This window comes from Gallus gallus, chromosome 2 (genome assembly GCF_016699485.2).
Source record: "Gallus gallus isolate bGalGal1 chromosome 2, bGalGal1.mat.broiler.GRCg7b, whole genome shotgun sequence".
In the NCBI taxonomy this organism is placed as follows: domain Eukaryota; kingdom Metazoa; phylum Chordata; class Aves; order Galliformes; family Phasianidae; genus Gallus; species Gallus gallus.
In genome coordinates this window covers 21,651,620-21,675,114 of record NC_052533.1, presented here as the reverse complement: position 1 = coordinate 21,675,114, position 23,495 = coordinate 21,651,620, and the positions used below count along the sequence as shown (strand labels likewise).

General features: G+C 39.4%; 1 protein-coding gene across 1 annotated transcript; it reads right to left on the bottom strand.

The window, feature by feature from the left end:
• Nucleotides 1–22,540, bottom strand: PTTG1IP2 (PTTG1IP family member 2). Its single transcript, XM_418646.8, has 7 exons — nucleotides 22,401–22,540; nucleotides 19,913–19,965; nucleotides 17,440–17,548; nucleotides 15,940–16,048; nucleotides 12,375–12,443; nucleotides 6,274–6,320; nucleotides 1–1,641 (listed from the first exon to the last, which is right to left on the bottom strand). The coding sequence occupies exons 1-7, from the start codon at nucleotides 22,513–22,515 to the stop codon at nucleotides 1,592–1,594; spliced, it is 552 nt and encodes a 183-aa protein (XP_418646.3). The 5' UTR covers nucleotides 22,516–22,540; the 3' UTR covers nucleotides 1–1,591.
• Nucleotides 22,541–23,495: the final 955 nt, after the last annotated feature.

The window sequence follows — 23,495 nt, the reverse complement described above, 5'->3', positions numbered from 1 at the left end:
TAAGGATGTTAAAGTATTTATTTTAAGAACATTGATAAAAAATAACATATCTTCAATACTGTACATTGTTTGATAATACACAGAAAGGGAGGTTAGTTAAACCGCTGGTTAACAAGCTCCTTGCTTGTTGCATGATACTGGTAAGCAAGTAAAAATGCCCAATGAAATGCCTCTAGGAAAAGAGAGGAAGTAAATCACATTATGGAGAAGAATAAAAGGTTAACAAAATACTTCATACACAGGGTCTGGCTGGGATGGATTTAACATTCTTCACAGTACAGCCTGCACGGTGCAATGTTTTGTGTTTGTGGCTAAAGCAGAGCTGATAACACACCAACGCTTTGGCCTTTGCAAAGTGTCAGGGTTTCTTTTTTCCCCCCATTCAGTCCCCACCAGCAAACAGGCTCAGGCTGTGCAAGGAGGTGGAAAGAGAGAAGTGCTGGGACAGCAGACGCAAAACAACCAAAGGGTTAGTCCATGCCATACGACATCATGCTCAGCAATAAAACCTGAGGGGAACGTGTTTTGGTGGGAGTCAGCCACTACACAGACTGCTTCTAAGAAGTGGTGACTGCATCACCCTTTTCCTTTTTTTTTTTTTTCCTCCCTCCTTCTGCTTCCTTCACTTACTAAACTGTCATAGTCTTGACCCATAGGTTTTCTCACTTGTGCTGTTCCTATTCTCTTCCTCACGCACTGCACGAAGGGAGGCAAGCAAGTGAGCAGTGCTCAGGTGCTGGCTGGGTTCAAATCACCACGCTCACTCCGTTACAACCACAGAACATTGCAAACTTACAAAAAGCACAGAAAAATGTTCACAGAGGCTGATGTTCCTTCTTAAAAGTAGGTACATACACACCACCTGGTCACATTCTACATTCATTTCAAAAATTACCTTCTGCCAATTCTGCTAACTGAAGTAATTTCTTTTTCAAAATCAGTCATTTCCACAACTGCACTTAATTACTCAAAAACAAATCAGCTCCCCTCATTAAGCCCTCAGACAGTAGTGTTGAAGACTGCTTTCCGAAAGGAAAAATAAGGAAACCGCTCTCATGTTATCGCGGTACATAAGAATGTGCCCGCTGTAGTTTCACCGACCTCAGTACCAACATCAGCTATTTTTGCTGTGTGAAGCTATGCTCCCTTGTTGCCTTCTATTTTTATAAAACAGATACAATAAAGAAAAATCTTTATTTAGGAACACAGGAACAACGGTTCAGGTGGCAGCTGATGCTGAATTTAAGTACATGATTGTGACTGTTAACCATCTAAATCAGGTAACAGAAGACAGTTTTAAGAGGAAGAAAGGTAATGTTTCACACATGTCGATATAATCAGCAAACACTTCTACAACCAAAAACCATTTATAAGAAAAACAGTTCTATATAGATAAAAGATAGTGACATGTATTCCATGAAATCTTTACCCATACCTAAGTCTTATAACCAGTGGGAGGAGGTGGGGAACCATCTTTGGAAATAAAAGCTGACCTCAAAGAGCAAATGAAAATAAGCAACAAAGGAAACCACCATAAACCCACAATCTTTCTGTATTGTGGAGCTACATCCCCAAAGGAAGGTGCACGGCTTTATTCATTCTCAAATCTGCTGTACGGATTATCAGATTCCTGGAGAAGACCTGCAAAACAAAGCAAAACTGCATTTATCATTTCTTTTACCATGAATGCTTTACCATAAACATTGCTCAGGTTTGTGTTAGTGACCTCATTACAACTGATAGCTACATATAACAAAACTGGGGAATTTTTGCCTTGTAAGAGATGGTCCATCACCCAGACACTCAGGTAGAATAATGAATTCAAAGTGCTATTAAGCCCTCCTAATTCTCAGACTATGGTCATGAACAGGTATTTCATGGTGTAACAGAGAAAATATTTCTACAAGAAAAGTTTTCTGGAGAACACACTTCTCATTTGTGAGGTACTGTCCACAGAATGCATCTGAAGGAGACAGGTCTACAAGACCTAAGTACAGAGCTGGCTCAGGAAGAGCAGATTCAGACCAGTCAGTTTATAAATTCAAGTTAGACGATCACCATCCCTTCAGATGTATGATGCTGCTATTTTGTCTTTGGACCAGACAAATGATTGTGCGTATTTGAAGTAGAGTTAAGACAAGGGACAATTCTGCAACATAAGGGACATTAGGGCATTTCTGCAACAGGACACAATCCCTAGGAACAAATGAAGATCACCCCTGCATTCAAGAAAACCACCAGGGACCAAAAAAAGAGGACCACTTAATCCAAGTGGCAGTGTGTTTCCATCACGAAGACTCTTGATGTTTTAACCAGAACACCATCAGAAAACACTGAAGCCACCCAATTATACTGAGTGATAGGATTTGCATATCATCTTCTTTAAAGGTTAGTTGAGCAATCACTGTTCTATACAGCAATTATTTCAAAAGGATTTTAAACCACACACCAGATCTGGCCTAGGCAGAAGCACATACTGAAAATAAGGAGTCCTGTAAGAGTCGAGAGGCTTTATGGATGAAAGAAGGTACAAGCCCTCCTTCTGAATGAGGATAATCACAGCAGTTATAACATCAGATAAACTTCAGAGCTCAATCTTGCCCTCAAATATGCATCCAGGATTAAAGTTTCTTCAATCTTCACTATTTTAAGTAGATCATTAGATTGTATTAAGTGAGAAAAGAGAAACTCATCACTTGCATCAGTTCTTACCAAAGATGTTGTCTCAGGCCCCAGTAAGTGGACAAAAGGGGAGTCATATGAAAAAAAGCAGCATGACAGAAAGCTACTACCAGCTGCCACAGCTGCTCTTAGCCACGATACTTAAAGAGGAATTGCAAACCTATGCTAATTGGATAGCATGTTCAGTGCAACTGAAGCTCACAGACTGCCCTGAACCAGACATGAAGGCTGTTTCCCTCGACTGTTCCCCATCTGAATAGTTGCTCCTATGCCTACTTCTGATTTATGCTAACAGGTTCAAAGCAGCTACACACTTGCAGGCTGAAGAGTCTTGTTTGCAACGAAGTCCTTTAAACACTACTGTAAACTTAAATATTGATGTGCAGAACGCTTACAAGAAGCGTGAGCATCTTACTTTTATTCATCTTCATTACCTGATTACTATTTGACCTATCTACCAGTATTTAAGTAGGAATAGGAAATCTGAAAGGCATAATAGTCAAACATCTTCCCTTAGTTTGTATGAAACAAGGCCTCCCACTACATATGAAATGACAAGGCAACTGTAGAAATTTAATAAGCCTTCCCAGCATGTTCATTTATACTATATACCATGCTAACTATGCAGCTTCTCTCCCTCATCGCATACCAGCACTGCTGGAAAACAAAACCAAAAGAAACACACGACATTGTATACACCTCAAAAATTGAGCTGGTTTGCTAAATGCTGCATATCTTCATTTTCCCCTTTAACAACCAAATTAACAACCCTACTCTTAACATGCAAACTAAACAGCTTCAAGTGTACAGCAATACAAGTTTTACATCCAGAACGCTAAAGAAGGTCAACATGAAGAAGTATGCACACCAAATAGGAGGAACATTTGCTGAGACAAACTACTGAATATAAAAATCAATGTGTCACATCAAATAAAAGAGACAGGATTACGTATCACTAAATTAGCTATCAAAACCTTTGCAGTATTGCAGTAAGTGGTTTGGAAGCCCAAAACCATGAAAAGCAATCACTTTGTAAAAATAGAGATGCAGAATCCTTCCACTAATACCAGGCAAAATCCCAGAGAAAAATAAAGCGGCTTCTTACTAATGCTATACTGAACATACAATAGCAGCAAATTCAGCAGCAATTAAGTTGTAGCTCCTTTGTATGTTACACAAGCTGCAGAGTACTCTGAATTCTACTTTAAAATTTTCTAACAGTCAACATATAATTTGTGTAATCATATTGCATTCACATATGTGAGCAAATGAGAAATACTATCAAATTTTGCCACAAAGAAAGAATTCAAAGTGTGTATTCCTGGTTACTAAAGCTCTCTATAGCTTCCTAAGCTCCCAGAGGACTATGGCTAGAGTGACACCTGCAATGCATTATAAATGCATAATTACCATTTAAATGGGGTAATGAAAGCTGGTGGATGAAACGGGAAAAGGCATTCCCTTAAAGCCAACCAAATACTGAAATTTCAGGCATGATCATCTTAATCTACAGAGTCAGGTTAACAAAGTCATTGTCATTCTGCCACTCATCCATGCCTACTTAACTGAGAATCATCTCTGCAGTGTGTAAGAGTGTAAAATAATCTAGTGTCTCCGTAATTAGTTGCAGCAATTTTTATTAGATTATGTCTAATATGCTAACATATGTATTTGCTAGACAGCTAAAAATGAAGACAGAAGATTAAAGGTTATAGCAGGACTTACTGCATTGTCTCACTGACTTATTTTGACAGCCATGTGTCTGCACATTATCAGAATAGAAGCTCTACAGATCAGCGATGATATTTCGGAATTTCAGAAGCTATATGTTTAGTCTTTCACTTCTCTTCAGATACATGCCTCCTTTTAGTATGTTCCAATGATTCACATAAGAGTTCAGTTTTCCTTTAGGGCAAACAATGAATTATTGAAATACAGGCCTCAAACACATCTGATAACATTAATTAATCTCTGACTTCGCAATAAAGCAAACCTGTCAACAAATAAACCTTACATAAAAATTTGCTTCTGAAATCTGACAGTTAAATTGTGATCTTTTGTGGGTAAACTGCATTGCAAACTTTAACTATGTGAAGGAACGGACATTCTCAACTCTTTGTGACAAAATACACCTTCCACTAACAAAGCGTGCATGAACTTGTTCCCAAATATGTCACTGACAGCCCACCATGCTTCAGTTCAGGGGCAAAATGACACTAATTCTCAGGATAGCTACAAGCAAGATTTTGAATTTGGTATATGTATCCCAGAGGCACTGAATCAGTCATATTCTTCAGAAAACTCAAGTAGTACAAATAAGATCCAACCAAGCATTCCTGAATTTAAGCACTGACGGGAGAACTGCATCTGCACTACGATGTATGGCCATCCAGAGACAACTGAACTAAATCTCACAACTGGAATATAACTGAACACAGCTACTTGAAATGTCACTTAACACCAATGCAGTGCTTTGACATACTAACTGCTATTCCAAAGTCAAGTCCTAAGGTTGTTGGTTATGTAAAAAAAATATATATATTTAAGAAAAAGATTCAGACCTATTGAAACTGATCCCATCTGCCAACCACAGTACAATTACCCTACAAAACACTACAGGACTGAAGTTCATGACTGATGTCTAACAAGAATTCTTCTCTTGACAGCGTTCTTCAGCTTAAGCTTCACACTGATTTTTTTCCTCTGTTCCAGCAGAAGAGTGTACTTCCCAGGGAGAGAATTTCCCATGCAGACCAACAGTACTACTTTTGCATTAGCCAAAGGACACATTGCAGATTCAGGGAGGCATTGCCAGACTCTGCCAATCAGTTTAAGAGGAGGATAAATTAACAGTTTTGAGTGACTCTTCAGACCCCTAGAATCACCTTCTCTGACATTATAGTAATTTGCATAATAAGTGCAGGATAGTTTTAGCATATCTGTCTCTGAACACACAGTACTATTAACCCAATGAACAAGTCAAATGAAAGCTGAAAGGACTGACAGGCCTAGATAATATAACTCTCCTATATGATGCACCAGGTCCCACAGCCTTGCAATATGCATCTCCTACTGGATCACATTTCCACTTAACAAGAAACAAACCCCAACAATTTGAATTATGATGTGAGACTGCATCCCCCATCATTTTTTTTTTTAGCTTGATTTAAAAAGCTTGTTATCTTCTAGCCAGTCTGCCCTCCTTCAATAGCCACAGGCCTAAGGTCTCCTAGCAAATTTCAACCAGATAGTTTTGTTGAATTCCAGAATTAAAATAAATAAATAAATCTGCACTCTTAGGCATGTGCAGAAAGAATTTCTTACAATATATTTAAATGCTTATCCCAAGCAAACAACCCATTCAGCACATCTGTCTCACCCAGTTGGAGAATCAGCACAAGAAGAGAACAAGAACATAACAGCAATGAGATCAGGTGTTCAGGTGGCAGAAGACACACGAGTAGGAAACCAGGTTTGATTAGTTCTGCTGCTCATAAAGCAGCATGCTTCCACTGTGAATATTAAAAATAACTAGGAGAAGGGAAAAAAATAAATTTAGATACTGAATGTTGAAATAAGGGTACCACATACCATACTTCTTACGGATTTCATCATGCTTCTGTTTTCTTTCATGTTTCCTGCAACAAATGAAGGCATCAGAACATTCAGACTATTTTAAGCTGCAAGCAAAATATGATAATTTGTTAAAAATATGCAATAAACTTTAAAAAACTATTTGTCAGTTATGTACCTTAAAGATAGGATTCTCTGTAACTTCTCACTAACATCACTAAAAATACATTTGCAAGCACAACAAAACAACTTTTTTATATAAGTAATGTATCCAGATGTATGTACAGATACACCTAAGAATCAAGAAGCAATACCAGAAGACTCTCTAACACTTTCCAGCTAGGAATATAAATGTAAAATTTAGCTGTGAAGACAGTGTGCTTCAGAATCATAAATCAATATAACATTTTCATGTAGACTAAAGGTGCTGTATTACTGCTTTATTTAAGCAGCACAGCAAGTGTGAGAGCTACCAGTTACTATGATTTAACACTGCACCAAAGCAGAGAAAACCTTGCACTACTGTAAAAAAAAAAAAGCATCTAGTTATGTTGTCTAAGTTTTCAAGACAGTATCTAACACTGCCAAACTTTAACCATTTCCATAAACCAAGTACCTAATGAGTTAATTTCTTCTCTCTCTTCCCCCTCTCTCTCCTGCAAAAGTATGGAGGGAAAAGTGAAGGAATTTCAAATGGAAACCATTTCTCAGATAATTTATTTTAATTTCAACAAAGGGATTATCTATTATGTTTAGTTTAAGAAAAGAAAGAAGGTCCTACAAGGCTATTTCATTCGGATGATCCAGGTTCTATTCTGAGGATATGAAATTTGGCAAAAGAATGTTCCTCTAAACAAAAAAAAAAATGTCTAATTGAGTTGAATTTTGATGTAGACAAGTTACGAGTTTCTTCGATTTTAATTTGCACATATTCAGCAAAGAGCTGTTAAGCACTGACAACTTAATTCACTGAAGATCCCATCTGACCTATGCATATTCCACCTTCAAACAACTACTGCTAATCAGATTCCGTGCGTTCTCAGAAGCAACTGTCCTGTTTCCTGTGGATCTGAAGGGTTGAATGGGCCTTTCCCTATAACTGCACTTCTGGAAAGCTTGTAGATGAAAGCATGACAACAAAACCAAACAAAAGAAATTGAATATTAAGAAAAACTTCTCCAAAACAGTGGTTGGGAGCTGGAAGAGGCTGCCCAGGGAAATGGTGATGTCACCGTTTTCAGAGGTGTTAAGAAACAAGTAGATGTGGCACTAAGAGACATGGTTTAGTGGGCAGCATTGGTGGTAGGTGGATGGTTGGAGCAGATGATCTTAGAGGTCTTTTCTAACCTTAATGATTCTGTGACTCAAAATCTTCCACAACTGCTTCCCTAAGATACCTACCTCCTTTCTGTCCCATCAGGATAGAAAGAGAAACAAAGCAACCTGGCCAAACTGAAGGAGGAGGAGGAAGAAAACTTGGGGATCAGGGTGCCAAGATGAAACTCAGGTCTGAAAGGCTGAAAAGAGCAGGAAGAAAAAAGAATGGAGCTCACCTAACAAGGGTAAGCTGATGATAGGATTCTTGCTTTCTGTGCTGCGTTAGGAGGAAGATATGACATGAGGCAAGGGATCTCTCTGGAAGATAATGGAATGATTCTGCATAAAGCAGTCTTGTGTATAAAGCCACTCCTTACTTCTGCATGGTTTCCACGTGACGCCATGTGTCATTACCTCAAACCAAGCATTTTGGGTTTTTTTTTTGTTTATTTCTTTTTACTGGTGGTACTCACATATTTGATTGTTTGTCTATCCTGGCTAAAATAATGGAGAATGCTGCAGATTCAACTGAAATCTCAGCACACAGTACTGAATCTGATCTGAACGCAGAAAGTACTAAGTATCAGCAAAAGAACTGGGATTGAAATCAGCTTGTGCAAGCCTTAAATCTCAGAAACCCTTCAGGAAATCTCTCTAGGCTACTAAGAAAAAATCTGAAATTCTGAAATCCTTACATTTACCCATCTGATGGGTAGAACTATTAATATTAGGGAAGCATTCAAGCTTTGACAGGCAGCCACTACCGTAATAGTAGCATCCATGACTGAATTCATGTACAATAAATAAGGCTTATGTACACACTGAGAAGAGTCAGATAAAATTCTGAGCAGGCAGTCACTGAATCAGCCATCCAAAGGTGGCTTACTGTTAGCATCTTACACTCTCATCAACCAGTGCCATTATATAGTGCTCTGAGTTGGTTCTCTTTTTCTTAGCGCTACTGCTATCACACCAACTTCCGCATGCTAAATTCTTGGCTCTTCATACAATTTGCCCTCAGCGTTATAAGCAAAGAAAGCATTTTTCCTGATAATATTTTTTCCTGGTAACTTTCCCTGATAATAACTCCTTACAACAATCATATAACAATTCTCCATACTTAATTATTTGTAAATGAACTGCAATCCTTTCTGGTTTTATTCCCTACATGTTGTCTTCCCTCAACACTACCAAATTACCCATGGCAGCTTTTCTCTCAAGATATCAGTGCTTTTCTTTGGTTACCAACTTCTAACATAAAGCATGATTTACAGACATAACAGAAAAGTACCATGTATTTGTAACTGTAAAGCAAGTGTACAAAAAAGACTTACTACTTGATGTCATGTTTAAATATGGATTTTACATGTTGTAGATGACATAAAGTCAAATAAGGGACTAAAGCTATGCAATAACATACCACCTTTCCTTTTTGTGCTTGTAGTTAAACTGAATTCAGGTTTCCTTCCCCTCCTTCTCCCCAGTAAGTACAAACTATGTTTCAATAGTGATTTTCAGTCTCCTCAGATATTTTTGTAGAATTCCCAGAAACTCTGTCATGGGGCTGAACACATCAGGTAGATTTTAAAGACCAAAATTAGTATATTTTTCATTATCTTAAGTAACTTTTTGGAAACTGATCTAAATGTCTTTACGTGAGCAGTGGGAAGCAAGCTGGCCAAGGACATCAGATGAAGGAAAAAGAGGTTAAGATGGTAAAAAAAAAACAGACTATTAGATGCCAGCTGTCAACCACCCTCACTGACCACCACTCTGCAGTAGCGACATTAAAATACTTACTTGTGTTTCTACTTAACAATGTAATAGTGTATTTATAGTTCTGAATTTAGGTACTAACATATTTCTGGATAATAGAAGATCACATTTTCTCTGTAGCTTACTGGTCAAAAAAGACTATTAATGAATGTACTTCAGAGCCTGCTACTAGCAATTCTTTCTCATACAAGACTCACAGGAAGCAAGAAATAGGCAGGAAGAGGTGTTCCGGCCTACTGCTGGCATTTTTCCCCACAGCCCTACCAAGCTCTCCCCAGGTGCGAAACAAGTGCATGTGTTCAGAACATGTGAAATACCCCAGGGCCGCTGTTATGTTTTGTCCTGAAATTGGAACAGTGTATCTGTTTCATAGATGGTCCTGACACAAGCCAGGAAAGAGAGCTGCTGCTCAAAGACTGCAGCAATCATTCTGGCAGAGCAGCCTGCTTCCAGCAATCCTTGTTCCTAGGCTTAGTTCAAGAACAGAGTCAGTCTTAGTTCTGCCTCGTAAACTGTCCAGTGCAACATCACTTCCTCTGTGTGCACAGCAAAGTATACATTCCAGAAGCATCAGATTTCCTCAAGATTAATCACATTAACAATTTGAAGATGATGTACACATCACAGCAGAGACATTGTGGTACAGTTATCCCCCATGTCTCTGGTCATGAGCCACTGCTTCAGAATAAATACACATTAAGTGCTGATTTAACTGAACACGGCATATGTATGGCCTAAATAAGTTTGGCACAACAGGGCGCATGGTTTTGACATACAACAAAATGCTCATATTCCTCACAGGATTCTCCTTGAGGATTCCCTTTAGTAGAAAATCACTTTTCTTTTCTCATTGTTGTTCTTTATCTCAGCTTCACCAATCCAATTTTCAAAAAACTAAAATGGACAGAATAACAGTGGAAGGGTGAATAACAAGCATAGCAACACATCATCTATGTATTGCTGACACTGGAATTTCTGCCTACTAGCAGTACTATATTGTAAAGGTCAAATCTTGACGTTAGACAGGGTGACAAAGAATGAATGAGGGACATAGCTTGCCAAACTTCATTATGAAAAGCTGGGATCCATATTAGTACACCAGAAGATAGAGAAACAATTAATCTTATCAAATCATCCCAAACAGTTTGCTATCTAAAGAACATTTCATAACAACTCTGGAGGTATTCATAATATCAGAAAAGTTATCTTAGAGGATATCCGATCATATCTTTTTGAAAGCTTGTTCATAATAGTCAAAGCGCAGTGACCATCATAAAACTACGTGAGGTTTTCCCTGAACATAAAATAGCAAAGATAACAAAATCATAATGCAAACAATGTAAGTGGTGTACTTCCAAAAATAATATATATATTTATACACTTATATATATATTTAAACAAAAAGAATGAAAAAGACATGCAGATTTTTTTATACGCATTCTATGGTATTTTTCAGTGAGCTTGAGAGAGAGAGAGAGAAATCATAGCGTCCTGAACTTTAAAACATCAGTAATTTGATTGTTCAGATGGTACAGGAGGAAGCTTCTCAACAGCAGGATGTAATAGTCTGCTAATAGATAAACGCTGACATAAATGTTTGTAGCAAGGTGGGTTTGGATATCTGTACTCCATCACATTGATTTAATAAGTAATAGAAGTTAACAAGAAAACAATAGTTGGCTACCTGCGAATAAATACTTCCTGGGATGTTTCACTTCGTGAAAGACTTTTTTGAGGACAGGAAACTATCAATGACTTATAGGAAAGTTCACGAGAACTAAGTCTACAGATTGACACAACTGTTTCAAACCGAGACAAAAGATGATAGGACAGTAGGAAAGAAGGATAGGAATATGATGGAAAATCCCCTTAATGGAATATACAGAGAAGCATATGACTAGCACAGAAGCCTGTCACTTATTACAATAAATAGTCAACCTAGTCACCACTGCTAGATCAGCTGTCAGGGTTGGTCTTAAGAACATGCACCCTTTTGTAGCACGATTCAGATTAACAAATTCACAAGTGTCAAACTGGAGTCACTGCACTGCTGTGGCAACATGCTCCACACTAAGGTGTCAATGTGTGGAGTATTCCCATATGAGAAACTTAATGCCTTCATTCAAAAGCTCCCCAAGGGGTCTTACCTGGAAGTACACCTTTGCTTCCTGCAGTCCCTACTCACAGTAGCAGTGAGTCTAAGCTCAGGAGAAAATGGCAGGCAAAGGCCAAGCAGTCAAGGCACCCACCTGATATCTTACAGATAAGACTAAAGAAGGAACTATGATTCAAAAAGTATATAGTGCAGGGAGGTATCACGTAGTATCATGGCCTTACCTATAAAAACTGTTTATCTAAAAAAATAATACAAAACCCATGAATGACTAGTCACTGGAGAACTAAGGTATAAAATCCTCCATCCTGAAGAATGCTTCTCTCACTAAGCAGCACTGTCTCAGGGCTGACTCTCTGTAGCACCATTAGCCTTGTACTTCTTTCTATACCGTGCACAGCTTTCATAGAAACAGATATATGGGATTGTATAAAATAACACCTGAGTGAAAGTTTTCCACCTTCTAAGCAGAAGTTCTGATATTTACCTATTGTCTTGTCTACCTTTCTTTTAGAAGAAAGCAAACAGATTATTAAATGACTTCAAAAACAGGTTTTCATCCTTGAATCCCAGCCTCAGTGAGGCATTAACTCATGCCACAGACAGGCATCAGTCCAGTGTAGAGACTAGGGCAAGACTTCAGACACAACCCTCCCATTTGCTCTCAGCTGGCACAGAGAGCTCATGGCACTTACTACTGTGATTATCAACCTCATAGAGGTTACAGAAGTGCCAGCTAATTGAGTCTGTAAATCTCACATTGAGCCTAGTTCTTTAAAAGTCTGACACTGGCAAGGAAACTTCACAGTGCCTCTACTGGAGTCTGTTTAGCATTCTAAGGAATACATAGAAAGGCTGAACACTCCTACATTACTGCAAGTGTGTAGCTATACATCAACCTGCCAAGACTTACCTCTGAAGAGACTGCAGTCTTCGTTCCTCTCTCTTTCTAGCTAGCTGTTCTTCTTCTTCATCTGGTCTACTAGAAGGCATATGAGAAAGAAAAAGCAACTTCAGTACTAGACAATCCATGTTTAGTCATTTATGTTCAGAAAGAATTTATGGTCTGATCCAGGACACTTCTTCACAGCCATGTAAAATTTCATTGCCGAATAATGGAAAAGTTTGTAGAATTACCCTTTCACATTTTATTACACCGATATGCTTTGTTCATCATAGTAATATGTCATTCAAACTCTACAGGACAATTTAAAGCCTCTGACAGGTTGCAGACCATTTCAAAGCAGGGCTCCTATTTGCTATTTCCTCTATGTGTCGCACCCCATTTAGAGTAAGCCAACTGCACACGTACATGCACAGTTAAGTTCATTGTTGCTCCTTGGAAGAAGACTGATGGCTCATAAGCCTTCGGTGTCAGGACAATTTATCTTTCCCAACAACCACTGCTATCCAATCTCAAGTTGCCCTCAGGAAAGCAGTCTGAATGAACTGTCTTGTCAGCTGTCTGCCTTGTTATGGAGTAAGCAAGGACTTACCTGAGTACACCAGCTATGTGAATTTGGGATGAGTCTACATGGTACATCTGAGCTGCGTGTGCACAGATACACTCTACTGAATGCATGCACTGAAATTGTATAACACAGTAAGAGTTGCAGCATACAGCCTTCCCTTGCCATTAGGAAAAGCTTTGTGATTTGCTTTGAGAAAGCTCAGCTTCACTTATTCATCAGCTATACCATACGAGAACAGTAAGACTCCAAAACATATGCTAAACAAGTTAAGTCACAATTCTTCAGGACTAGTGAATGGACACTTGCCATACTTCTGCAGTGGCTGATCATCTTTCAGAACTGAATGTACTATCTGGAGATAGAATGTTATTAATATCTGCAATACTAACATAGCTACTAATAGTGAAAGACAGTTACAACGCCACGCATCTACAGCAACCAATATACAAGTTAAGCAAGAGTGACATCCAGTGGTTAATTAGAGCATGTCTAATGTTTTAACATCAAAAAACAGAGGTCAGAACTGGAAATCTGAACTCAGTTTTCCCACCTGTTCAATCAGTCTATACACATCTGAATGCATTAGCTGTTTAAATGCAATCCACCATACAAACTCCATGTAGCATTTAATGTACAAATCTTCTAGTTCCTCCATTTTTGTTACCACTTAAAGTCAGGAAGTCTAAGAATTTAGGGGTATTAACAGTATAAAACAACAGATTCTATGCTATATGAAATTACGTTAGATCCTTCTGTCTGACTAATTAATTCCCCATATTTGCATGTCCAAGAAGACTAGAAGTTGCTATTCATGGGCATCCTTCTGTAAAACTACCTTATTGGAGACCCTGATGTCGTCTTGACTGTCTCACCTCACATGGGTCTCGGAAAATATAAAGCCACCAAATCAACAAAATGGTGGTACAGCATTCAGAGAATGTATTTATTGCCTATAACTAAAAAAGCATTAAGCAACTTCTGATTTCTGGACATTGCAAAGAAGTTAAGTTTTTCATCAAATTCAGAAAGTTTGAAATGTACAATCACTTTTTTGGGAGGGAAGAGTAGATAATCTGAAGTAGTTAAAAGTTTATTTTAGTACAGTTTTCATGAATAGCTGTATCTCAAGTACATGAAATGAAACTCCAAGCATGTGGTAAAAATAAAAAAATGCAATAATGTCCTAAAAGCCAAAGGATTTCTGTTGTAGGGATGGAGTCAGATGCTGCCTTCTAAAACATTATATAATTGTATAGCTGTGAATTCCCAGAAGAAATACCGATGCTTCTGAAAACCCAATAAATCAACAAAACAGACCTAATGCTACACTTCTATGAGTTTTCATTTTTCCAATTAATATCTAGCTTTTTTGGCGGAAAAGGAGTCCTCGAATCCCAGGAAGTAGAGGGCAAAAGAACTCCTGCTGAGAATGAGTGGGTTTAAAGCTACTAATACCTCAGACTGCAGTGTAATAATACGTTCTGAATCTTTCTGAAATAAGCTGGACCCCACTTTGACAAGACCTTTAAATCCTCTAAGTGTCAAAAGATTAAGCTTGACACCTTTGGAGTAGTGGCATAAGATGACTCTCAACTAACCCTCTATTTTTAGAATTAGATGTTACAGTAGTGATTGACGACTTAGCTACTAAAACTGAAGTCTGACACAAATATCTTTTTTCACAGGAATCAAGCTCTATTTGTTGGCATGTCAGCCACAGGAGCCTATACAGTTCTTCTGCAGAGGAAGCTGACAGATCTTACATAAAATCTAAAGCAGTTTTATACAGTCCCCAGGGCTTATCAGCACAGGGCTATGGAGTTAGCGATTTTTGCACTGGGATGGATTTGCACTAGGACAGACCAATCCACCAGCAGAGCAGGTACATGCATCTTCAAGGAAAAGAGAAAAGAACGACTTTTTCTTTTTTCCTTGAAAGCCACAGATGTAGTTTTTCTCTGGCTTGAAGGACAGCACTAAACAATGCACAAGTGCATAAATTCCAACAAAAGAATCAAACAAGGACAATGAATTACAACTACCTGAAATAGTACAGAAATCATTTCAGATCAAGAAATGAGGGCCCACGTTTCATTCACATGAGAAATTCCAAAGCACAAAAGATACAGAGCTGGAACTATACTACACAGAAACCTAAAACTCTAAAATTTCACTGATGCTAAGGAGAATAATGTGATGCCCCAATGAACATGGTCTTTCAGGTGTTTCACTAGGAAATAAGCACTTATCACTTCAGATAACAACACTGAGTTTGTGTGTGCCAGCTGTTCATCAACTAATACTCCCTCCTTCAAAAGCACATTAGCCAATTCAAGAAATACACAAAAAAAAAGTTCTACTAGTTCTCCAAGATTTAAGGAACATTTAATTTCTTCAGTATTACTTCACTTGAAAATAAGTCAGTCATCCTTAATATCCTAGAGCAAAAGAGTACCATCTTACATTTAGAATATTTCACTGAATTAGCAAACACACTGGGATACTGACAACCCACTGACAGACCCTGGAGCAAAAATCTGGATCAAGGGTACCAAATACCACAGGGCACTGCTGCTCAGTTGCTCATATTCCCCACCTGACCCCTTATTGCTTGATTTAGAAGACATCACTCATTTGGTAATTACAAGTAGTATTTATTTTGGCCATTTAAATATATCACTTCCAGTCTTAATAAGGGAAAGTAAAATGTAGAACTGTAAAGCAACAGCTTATTTTAAAAATACGTCTGTGATTCAGTAACTAATAACATCACTTAACTGTCATTCCAGCATCATTTCCAGTGTCACTACCTGTCACTTAATATCTTTTTGTAGTCTTTCTGAAATAAATAAAACAGCGTAACCAAAATATCCTTCCAAATGAGAAAACTCTTAATATGTTGGAATGCAAAAGTCTGGGGTTTTTGTTTTGTTTCTGGTACGTGCATCAGCAGGTAGGGAAGACCAGCAGCCAAAGTCAGTAAAGAAAACAAATACATATACTTACCTCTTGAAACGTCTTCTGCAGTAACAGCAGTAACAGCAACAGACTGCTATGGACACCAGAATGATTCCAGCTATTACCGCTATGGTGATAATTAAAGCCTCAAAGTTTACTGAAAAACATGAACATATTTAACTTGTTATTAGCATTTATCTTCCTGATAGTTCTTTCTTCTCCTTGCCAAGCCTTTTTTCAGTTCCACACACAAAACACCACCAACACCCTACCCCAATCAGCACTCCATGTGTCACATTAGAATTTCACTACTATGCATTATCTGTGCTGAGGAGAATTTTTATTTTTAATTGCTTTTTACACATTCAAAACTATTACAACTCATTCTGTGATACTTTATATTATACCTATCTTCTGGTGCAGTTCCATAGTTCTGTTCTCCCAGTAACTACTTCAGTCACTGTACTGTGACCAAAAAGAAGCTATGTAAATGTAGCAGTGTACGTACGCTATGGGCACCATGGTAGATAATGTGTTAATATTTTATTCCATAAAAAAAAGTAACTGGAAGCCAGTCATTTGTGTTTGAATTTTGAGAGCTGCAACATTCACCAATATTCAGTATTTTCTGCAAAACTGAGCCAATGCCTGTCTCTACATTTTATTTGCAAAAAGGAAAATTAAGATGACCATGCTCACAGATTAATTAAGTTTCCTACTAAATCTGAAGGGGAGAGCCTCACTAAGACTAGACCACAGCATTAAAGAATAGCAGGGGTTGGAAGGGACCTGAGGAGATCATCGAGCCCAACTTCCCTGCTAAAACAGGTACCCAATAATAGGTCACACAGGTAGGCGTCCAGACGGTATCAACCACAATGCACTGCTGCATAGAATTTGTAAAAAGATCTCTGAAGCAAACACATCTTTTTCTGATTTTTTTTTAAACTTTCACCATTTTTGCCAAGAATGTGCTCCATTACAATGTTTTAATTCTGTGTTTAAGCTACATTCAGTCCAGAAACAGACCACACAAGCTAGAAATCCCTTCTTTACTAAAAAACCCAAACCAAAAACCTACCTGTCAAAAGCACCCTTAGTATCAGTAAATACCCTTAATCAGTGCTTTGCAAAAGGACACAGTACAATTGTCTTTCCCTACTGGGCCTACCTGGGATGGAGTTAACTTTCTTCACAGCAGCCCGTATGGTGCTGTATTTTGTAATTTGGAGTTCTGACTCAAACAGTGCTGATAACACACCAACGATTTGGTTATTGCTGAACAGGCCTTGCTCAACATCTAGGCAGCTCTTTGACTTGCTACTGCAGCAGTGAGTCTGCTAGAAGTGCACAGACTGGGAGGGGGCACTGCTGGGACACTTGTCCTGAACTGACCGAAGGGATATTCCACATTCCAATCGTAACCACTGCCCTTCCCGAACCCTCCCAGTAAATTATCAGGGAAAAGCTGCAGTAAGTGGCAGCCTCACTTCAGACTGAGCATACTTGTAGATACATCACTACCACAGAAGAAGAATTAGTACCTACTCCAGCAAACTCCCCATCGAGCATTTGAGAGTGAACATAATGAAGATGGTGGAAGAATGCTTCTTACAGGATAATCAATACAAGTGTTGTTGGTGAAACACCAAAGGCACTGTGCAAAACAAACAAACAAAAATTATTGATCTTCAGAAAACAATTTATAACAATTAATCAATTATAAAGCAATTTATAATCAAGTGTTCCTCTCCACAGACAAAAGTATGATACAGTATTATACACTGACAGCATCTTGTAGTATGGAACCTACAGAAATTCTGGCACAACTCCAAAGTAAGCCTATTTTGAATTTTCTACTTTGAGATAATAAAGAAATATTTATGCAGGTCTGAAATCATTTTGGTGACACACATACTCAGTGCACTTGAGAATAGAAAGGTTTTGTGTTTATATTTACCAAAATTAACAATTAACCCAGTAAATCAAGTAAGTCGAATGGAGAATCACACAGAGATAACTCTCTTAAGACATCAAGCAACATCTACACATTATCTCATAACAAATTTCTCAGATTTTAATGTAATGATAATCTTATAGTAATAAATATTTGAGTTAGTTGAGTTTCTGGATTCAAAAGCTCCAACCAAAACTCTTACGCACTGTTTGTTACTAATTAGTACCTTTAAAATGAAATGCAACAGCGTATCCATAACAATACCAGGTATTCAGAACTTCTTGATAGAAACATGAGAAAATAAGTACTCATCAAGTCAGAAGACTAACTCAACTATAATTAAGATAAAGATCTGACTATTTTGAATTATAAGTCTATTTAACTGAATTAAATGACTACATTTTAGAGTTCGTTTGCATTTCTACCTATTCACTACAAGTTTAATTTTCATTTTTATCTGCTGCTATTAGTTACACAATCATCAATTTGTAACTTCTTCAACTGAAGCAATTTACCTAATTCCAGCAATCCTCTGCTTTCACATTGCTCAAACAAATGCTTATAGCTTTACTTATAGCCTTTTTCTTCTTTTAATGTACATGTGAATTGTCTGAACTATGTCTAAAGTCACCTCTTCAAGGTTAACAGTGATTCTATTGCAGTAGTTGCCCCAAATCATCCATCATTCTGTCATCGGCACAAGACTGGTCTCCATCATTGGTTTGACAGGTCCTGAGAATAATTTATCTGTAACTGCTACAGTGCCTTCAGAGCACATAGACATCTAAAGGACTTTTTCCTCTCACAAGGTGAACACACAGCTCCCAGGTTAATAAAGTGGTGCTCATGTGCCAGTTTTGGTCCTCCCAGGCACCAGCCACAGTGCCTATCTGAACTGACAGTCACACCACTGGTAGTAACGAACATTTAATCTTCAGTGACCCATATTTCCTGTTTCCTACTTTGTATTTTTGGAGATGAAAAGTTCTTTACACAATGCCAGGTTTACGATAACAAATACAGAAGTCCATCAGCCCACAGTCGATGGCTACATCTATACAAAGCAATTGCTTTTTTTTTTTTTTTAATTCAGAAAGATACATAAATGCATAAAACAAGCATAAAACCTAAGTTTGAACATTTCTCAATTTTCCATTGTGAAAGTTTTGCAGTAACTTATGTAACTGCAGGACTCCTGAAGCAATTCTTCCCAGTGACATCTAAGGCCAGAACTGGAAACACTCTTACACTGTAGGGACAGATATGCTTGGATATTTGTCACAACTTACCATGCTGCAGAGCTACAAAGCTTTTGAGTAAAGGACACAGAATCAAATTCCACTGATTTAAATGTCTTCATTACTACAGTCTCACTGGAAATCAAAACACTTTGCTACAGTGACCTAGCCTGGCAGTGGAGAGGCCAACGCACCTGAACATCTACAAAGCACCAATCCAGTCTGCTTCAGTTGAACACACTGCTCAGGACATCTCTAGAAAAAGGCATTTCTAGCTTGCTTCATTCATAGCTAGCTCTCATTGTCTGGATACAAGAAATGCAAGGCATCTTATCCACCTGTGAGTCAGTTTACCCAGCTCTCCTATGTGGTGGAAACACAACCAATGCTGCTTGCGAACTGAGGGCAAGAATCAAAACCAGGAGCAGAGACTTGCTTGGTTGCATTGTGGAAGCACCCAGCACCCATAGCAATGGGCAGCCCACATTCTACTCAGACAGTGCCCTCCAGCCAAGGCAGAGAAATACTCTCAGCAACTGACCAGACCAGAGAGCACATGGAGAGGGAAAGTACAGCGTGACAGCTGGAAGGAAGAAGGACATCAAGTGACCACTTCTACCAACTCAAAACCAGCCTAGAACCTACTGAACTGGATCTCCTCTTATTAAGGGTAGCTTAACCAGGTTCATCATTTCTAGAAAACAAGAACAAAAAAACCCCCAAACAGCCAACTGAACAATGCACAACTCAGTTTAATAGGAAGTGGAAAAAGCATCAAGTTCCCAGTAAGAATAAATAAAAAAATAAAAGATACTTAAAATCTTACCGAAACATTTCTTAAACATTCTTCACAGGACCTCTGGGAAAACTCTGAACATGCTGGAGAAGAAAAAAACAACCACACGTATCACATTTATGTCTATTCAGTAACATCAAATGTTAAACACGATACTTCATTTTTTCCCCTCACACACACTACTGGGTACAAGCAAAAATTTTGATTCCAAAAAGGGATGAAGTTGTTACAAAATGTAACGCTACCCCAGTAATCGGAAAAACAGCTTTGTTCTGCTTTATACAATTCTCTGGGCTTCCTAACTTCGAAGATCCACAGATCTCCCACCAGTTACATGTTCCCTTCAAGAGTAGAGAACAGAATGCAACTTCTCTCAAGCTAAGGAACACCCAACCCCTCCAATCCACCCAGAAACAGCACTATGCGTACAGGCACAGGGAAAAAAAGAAAAAAAAAAAAGCAACTTTGAAGAAGATTTCAGATTCAAACAGATGTTTTCAAGGCACTACCATAACAACTTCATCAGGGAAAAAAAAACGTCAGGCATAGCAATACTACTGACAGTAATACATTTTGAGATATTCGTTAACCATTCCTTCTATAGCGACATATGAAATAAGCATTAAGCGTCTAATGTGAAATAAAACGAAGAACTGGTTTTACATAGCAAGCCTGGCTTACCAAGAAGCAGAAGCAGGATTTGATAAGCAGTACCATTTTTACTGGAGTGTTTTACTTAGCATAACACACCTTGCACAGAGCTAGATACAGTATCGAGATTATATTCTCAGAGGGAAATAGATAAAAACTATTACTGTTTATGCTCAATTTACTCCTTTTAATGACTAGAATTCTGTCATCACATACAGGAATTGTAATACCTTAATTACTTGTATGACCTCACCTACCAGGGAATGTGCTCACGGGGCTGTGTAACAACACAGATAAAGCACACAGGCTCTTCCTTCACAAAATACACGCACAGTGGAATGCACAGGCAATTAAAAAAAAAACCCTTTGTTTAAAAACATTGCTCCACCTCTCTCCTTTCTAAAATACAGGAAGGCAGTGTATTCAAAGGGCTGGTTTTTTATTACTACTATTTTTTTAAGGAAGACAAGGCTCTGAAACGCTAAGAACTGTGCTGTAGCCTTCAGCTCAGTGACCCTTTCAGGAGGAAGCTCCTGCTACTCCACTAAAAAACAAAACAGTACGACTGCTCAGATAGTCAAAAACCTTTTCACACTTACGTTATTCACGGATAGTTTGTATTAATTTGTTTTTTTATCTACATTCTGAGTTTAAACCATCCTTCTCACCTGGCATAGCTAGAAAAAGTACTCTTGGTGCCCTTCTTGGTGCTCCAGTAATCAAGCCTCGTAGAGCATCCCTCTTATAGGGATGTTTGCAAGCAGAAAACCTTTGTAGCAGTTTTGTGCACATCCAACTTTGCTGAACTTCCACAACAATGAACAGCACAGCACGCCACGTCCTCCAGCCACAGACTGCCCACTGAACAGCCTTCTTGCTCTTCATGAGACCATCACTTTGGTAACTGAGTCACCTGACAGTCAGCAAGGCCTCATGTTTTACCAACTACTTTGCTTTAGGATTAAAATAAGACCATAAAACTACTCATATGACATAGCAATCCAGCTTTTCTTCTTCACTTTAATCTTATTTCTAGCACTTATTCCTTAAAGGTCATTGAATCTTTCCACAGCAACTACAAACTCTGTGCCATGAGCAACCTCCTAAAGCCACATGGAAATAAAAACACAGAGTCCTTTCCAAGGAACCTTGCTGCCAACTCAATACAGTTTTTGTCTCAAAACAAGTAATTTGGTTTGGTTTATGCTTCCACCTGAAAGAGACTGATTAACAGGCAGCTGTTAGCAAGTTCCTTGCTAACTGTTGAGGAACTATTGAGAAACAGACAGCTCCCTTCCTCTGCAGCCCCACACCTCACCAAGTCAGATACTTTTTCTCAAGCACAAACCCTACCATAAAATAAACGAGACTCCTCAAATGGGACTTTAAAAGCAGGCATCACGGTCTACATCGGATATCCGAATTTAATGCAGATTAACCCAACCTTTCTGCTCACATCTGGTAACACCACTCAAATACGAGGAAGCATTTCACAACCGCCTTCCAAAAGCGGCTACGATATAATATGATATACGATATGATAGATGGATATGATATACGACCCCAAGGCAACGAGCAGGATGGAAAAGCATGCAGTCAGCTTCCTCTTCCTAGGCGATTTTCTTGTTATCAGCGAGGAGACAGGAGCGGCATGCTCCGCACCCAACCGCCCCCCGGACCCCATCCCCTGGGGCCGCCCACCTCGCTCAGTGCCGCGGGGCTGTCCCGCCCCACCTACGGCGGAGGAGAACGTGGAGGCGAAGGCACCCGCCCCTCCTCAGGGCGCTTCCGAACGGCGCCCGGTGGCCTCGGGGCGAGCTTCGCGCTGCCCGCAGCTCCCACAGACCTTCGGCCGCCCCCTCCTTACCCTGCGCCGGTGCCGGCGGAGTCGCGGTGGCGAGGAACGCCTCGGTCATCCCGGCGCGGCTCCAGAGCAGCACCAGGCCCAACAGCCGCAGCGTCTGCACCCACCGCGCGCCCATCGCCCCGCGCAGGCCCAGCTGGTGCGGAGGGCGGGTACTGCGCGTGCTCCGTGCGGGCCGTGCTGCAGACTGGGGGCGCCCCACAGCTGTGCCGTTGGGTTCTAGGGGAGCTTTGTTAGCTTCCCTATCACCTCGCTCAGGAAAGGGCGGTTCGATATTGGGCAGTAGGTAGCCAGGGTACAAGCGCAGGTTCCTTAGTGCTGAATGACTGCTTCAGATAGGAAACGAATGGTCACAGAAGTACAGAATGGCAGGGTTTGGAAGTGACCTCGAGATCATCGAGTCCAACCGCCTGATACAAGCAGGTTACTACAGTAGGACCCCCAGGAAGGCATCCAGTCATGTCCTGAATATCTCCAGAGAGGGAGACTCCGCCACCTCTCTCTGTTCCAGTGCTCTGTTACCCTCACAGGTGGAACTTCCTATTGTTCCAGTTTGTGCCCATTAGCTCTTGTTCTGTCACCGGGCACCACTGAAAATAGCCCGACCCCACCCATTTGACTCCCACCCTTTAGATGTTTATAAGCATTGATAAGATTCCCTATTAAGCCTTCTCCAGGCTGAACAGCCCCAGGTCTCTCAGCCTTTCCTCATACAGGAGATGCTTCAGGCCCTTAATCGTCTTCATCACTCCCTCCAAGAATGGCTCTGAACATTTCAGTCAGCAATGATGCCCATCACTTCTGACCATCTTTCACAAAATTAGGTGGAATTTAGACCACTTTTGTCGGTCACATCATTATGAAATCAAGTTTGTGACTGTAGAGAGAGCAGCTCTTCACTGTTAGAGTCTTTGAAAATGCACTTGAGCCCTTCGGAGGAGTAAGATGAATGCTCTTCACAGAGTTTGACTTTGCCACCCCCTCTGTCTTCACGCATCTATTACACCTTACTGTGGAAATTAATCTCTCTAAAATCCCCCACAGTAAGAGACAAGTAGCTCCAGTAAACCATTCAGAGGGAAATAGGTTAACTGCTAG

Excerpts from the sequence above, each read along its gene's own strand:
- PTTG1IP2 (XM_418646.8), bottom strand. The coding sequence starts at position 22,515 with ATGGGCGCGCGGTGGGTGCAGACGCTGCGGCTGTTGGGCCTGGTGCTG. Across the intron at positions 19,966-22,400 it reads TCCGCCGGCACCGGCGCAGG|CATGTTCAGAGTTTTCCCAG; the intron begins GTAAGGAGGGGG and ends TTTCTTCTCCAG. Across the intron at positions 1,642-6,273 it reads TGAAATCCGTAAGAAGTATG|GTCTTCTCCAGGAATCTGAT; the intron begins GTATGTGGTACC and ends TTTGTTTTGCAG.